Below are 3777 nucleotides of genomic sequence, written 5' to 3'. Positions count from 1 at the left end.
ACTGGTTTCTCAGGCCCGCGAATGAACTTTTTTTCAGCCCTCTTTTGTTTATTTTTTTTCGTTTTTTTTTCCATTTGTTCTAACTAGACTTTCGGAATTTTCATTTTATTGTATTTTAGTTTTATCGCAGGCGGAACCATTGTTTATAACTTGTTTCCCGTCGGAGCGCTTTAGATGTGGGACAGGAGCGATGCAAACATGGCGGCCGCTCTGGTACAGATGTCATGTTTGTACCGGGGCATGCTAGCGGTCAGAGCGACCGGCATCAGGCCGCTGATCCCCGGGCTGGTACCCGCGCATTTCCGAGCCTTCTCGGTGCGGAAGGAACCAGAACTGGAGGATAATCCGTTTTACAGCAAGTACCAGGAAAAGATCCAGAACTTGCGCAGGTTAGCTAGGCTAGCTAGCAGTTAGCATCAACAAGAACACCTACCGGATCTTTAAAGATTTACATGTTTGTTTATTTGAACGAACCAATATATTTGTAACTCCGCTAAATAGCTATAAAATAAATATAAAATATATTTGCATTATTTTTCTAAAAATTTAAACAACTTATTTCATAACTGACTCGCTTATTTCTGAATTTTATACTTATGCATGTCACGTTCGACCAGAGACTTTATAAAATATGCTAATTTTTTTTCTTGTCATTTACCGAAAACAAAGTTTATTTTATTCCTAACCGGGCTGTTTTCTTGTATCATGAAAAATATTATACGATGGTTGTTTATTTTTCACCCTCTTTAATGAGCGGTGCAGCCCGGCAGCGTGTCAGTCAACCAAAGTGCGCCCTCTAGTGGCAGAATGGTGCAATTGCATCGTGGTCTTATTCCAGATCCTTGTTTTGATTCTGGATCTCTTGTTTCCAGCTCCAAACCGCAGGAATTTAAGACCCGCCTGGAGAATCGCCATGAGACCAGGAGGGAGCTGCTGGGCGACTCCAAGCAGGCCGAGTTCGTCCGCTTCATGGAGCAGGAGGTGAGGTGTGGGAGGTTGAGAAGTGGGGAATAATAGAGGAGTCATAATAAGGACTGATAAAGCAGGAGTTGTGGTAGATAGAGGAGGATTACTTTGTTATGTAGTACTCATGGGAGTACTAGTATTGGTATGTAGTACTTGTATATTTTACTAGCATGTAGTAATACCCTGAGCTGTTGTATAGCGGATGCTCAGTACTGCAGTACCCTCGCCGTGCAAGTGGTATTGTGACTGATTTGGAGATGTGTTCCCAGATGGAGGGACGAGGGCGGGCGGCAGGCGGAGACGGAGCGGCCGGAGGATTCACCCGAAACAAGGTGAGGAGGGTCACCGACGACGCTTCGTCATTATTGATTATTGATCAGCGAGAGGCGTGTGTCTCCTGGACGGAATCTGTCAATCGCCACAAAGAGGGGATGATGTACAGCGCGTTTGTATTTAAATGATTAAAAAAAAAACAAAAAAAAAAACTTTTTTTTTATCATTTGAATAAAATTTTTATAGTCTCATAAACTCGTGGGGTCTGATGACCTCTGAACCCAACCGAGGAAGGAAATTGTTCGAATAGATGATACGTTTTCAATAAATCAATATGACGAATGCAAGTCTCCAAGGGCTGATGATGTCACTGATGATGTCATCGTTTGTCGCTCATCAGACGCTGGGCTCCGTCCTCAACTTGGACCTGATCCGGGACAAAACGGGCCAGGAGATCGCCGAGGTGGGTTTCACAAGAAAACACCCAAAGTGATTGACAGGGGTTTGATGATTCGCATCAATCAATGATATTTTTATTTGACCTAAAGAGGCTCTGATTGGTGCGATGGAACATTAGGGGGTTCAAAACAGTGGTTTAAAAATGAAAAGAAATCTATTTCCGATTGTTTTTCCCTCAGATTTGGATGAAATATTTCTCCACCAAGGACACGATCAGCGCCGCCATCCCGGTCAGTTGCCGATTAATCAATACATCGTCAATAATCAACCATCTGATCAGAAACTAACGGAAAACATCTGCTCTCACAGAGTCAGACCTACCAGGTGATTTCCAGCAGAGCTGAGTCCTGCCCCATGGTGAGAACACACACACACACACACACACACACACGCATGCATGCATGCATGCCCGCACACACATTAATCTGAATTCCCATAACAAGAGTGATGCACAGCAGCAGACACACTCATGCAGATGGACACACACACACTCATGGTGACACACGCTGATACACACAGCTCACACACATGCTGACAAGTGGACGTCCATTCTTGCAGATATATGTGCATACTCTCATTCATGCACACACACACACACACACCTCAACATATATATATATATAAGAAGAGTGATGCACAGTAGCAGACAACACTCATGCAGATGAAGACACACACACACACACACACACACAGGTGAACAGCCATTGATGCAGACACATAGTCACATAAACATACTTTGACTCATACACACACACACACACACACACACACACACAGGATGGTACTGCTGCCTTTACTGATTGTAAGGGAAAGCTGATTTGATCACCAGAATATGAGCTAAACAAAAAGAAAAGACACTCCGGTCGCTGACCGGCTGTTTTTATTTTCCCGTCTCCATGGCGACGCCTCCCCAGTTCCTCTACGCTCTGCCTCAGAAGGAGGGCTACGAGTTCCTGGTGGGTCAATGGTCCGGACACGAGCTGCACTTCACCTCCCTCATCAACATCCAGGTGAGTGGCGGCGCCGCCTCTTCCAACGCGCACGTCGTCGTCGTCTTGACGACCTTTAACCCCCGCAGACGCTGGGAGAAAACGCCCCCAGTCAGCTGATCCTCTACCACTTCCCCGACCTGAAGGAGGACAAGGGCGTCGTCCTGATGACGGCCGAGCTGGACCCCAAGTTCATCGTGAGTCACGCGACCCCTCCGAGGAGGGATTCTCCGCAATCTAATATTTTCTCGTGAAATAATTAACATTTAATTACCGCCCGCCCCCGCAGACGGTCCCCCAGGCGCAGTGTCTGGCCAATCAGGTGCAGCTTTTCTACGGCGCCGCCAGACAGGAGACCTTCCGGCTGGTGGAGACGTTCAACCACAGCCCCGCCGACTTCAAGCACATGTCCGTCATCGCGGAGCTGGAGCAGAGCGGCATCGGCGGAGCCCCGGCCGCCACGTCCCAACCCTCACCCTGATTCCGCTTGACTTCGATCCCGGAGGACGGACTTTTCAGAAGCCGGGACGCCGTCCCAAAGTGGTTGGCGGAGGGAGGAGCCCGGGAGGAACGATTCCCCGGATGAATTTAGGATTTTTCCCGCATCAGACGGACTGAAAGATGGATTGAAAACCTTAAAAATATATTTAAATGACACCCTGACATCAGAAGACCGCAGAATGCAAAAAGAGAGAAATCCTTTCCGTTCACAGGCAGGTTTCACCTGCGACTCAACAGTGCCCTCTAGTGGCCGCTGCTGTAACTGCACAGAAAAGTGGTGGAAATAATGCTTTTATTTAAAATAAAAGTAATCTTAAGAAGTGGAAGTCACCAGGACGTCATGACCAGGAGGTTATTTCTCTTATTTTAATTGTTAGGTTTTTGGAATTTTCTCTCTGGGTTTGTTCGTTACTGGTCTTTTTTTCTTTTTTCATTATTTGTTTTTTTTTCCCCTCATTCTGTGATAAATTAATTAGTTTCCCAGAATCTGAATGTATTTTGAGTCTTTCTCCTCCATTTCCCGTCACTTTTTTAATCTCTGCACAGTTCGGAATGTAGCTAAAAAACAAATGTAACCGGGAGCCAGAGG

The 3777-nt window shown here is 46.2% G+C and overlaps 1 protein-coding gene across 1 annotated transcript; it reads left to right on the top strand.

Annotated features, from left to right (window-relative positions):
* The first annotated feature begins 158 nt into the window (after window positions 1-158).
* atpaf1 (ATP synthase mitochondrial F1 complex assembly factor 1) lies at window positions 159-3524 on the top strand. The gene is made up of 9 exons (XM_086144252.1): window positions 159-389; window positions 873-981; window positions 1236-1298; window positions 1640-1702; window positions 1878-1928; window positions 2008-2055; window positions 2613-2708; window positions 2777-2884; window positions 2977-3524. Exons 1-9 carry the CDS (start codon window positions 175-177, stop codon window positions 3166-3168), a joined length of 945 nt encoding a protein of 314 aa, XP_086000378.1. The 5' UTR covers window positions 159-174; the 3' UTR covers window positions 3169-3524.
* Window positions 3525-3777: the final 253 nt, after the last annotated feature.

This window comes from Fistularia commersonii, chromosome 1, assembly GCF_037954325.1.
Source record: "Fistularia commersonii isolate RoL2024-O1a breed Wild chromosome 1, RoL_Fcom_v1.0, whole genome shotgun sequence".
Classification (NCBI taxonomy): domain Eukaryota; kingdom Metazoa; phylum Chordata; class Actinopteri; order Syngnathiformes; family Fistulariidae; genus Fistularia; species Fistularia commersonii.
This window is presented reverse-complemented; position numbering and strand designations above follow the sequence as displayed.

Coding starts and splice junctions, on each gene's coding strand:
- atpaf1 (XM_086144252.1), top strand. CDS start 175: ATGTGGGACAGGAGCGATGCAAACATGGCGGCCGCTCTGGTACAGATG. Junction 2,709..2,776: donor CCTCCCTCATCAACATCCAG/GTGAGTGGCGGC, acceptor TAACCCCCGCAG/ACGCTGGGAGAAAACGCCCC. Junction 2,885..2,976: donor AGCTGGACCCCAAGTTCATC/GTGAGTCACGCG, acceptor CCGCCCCCGCAG/ACGGTCCCCCAGGCGCAGTG.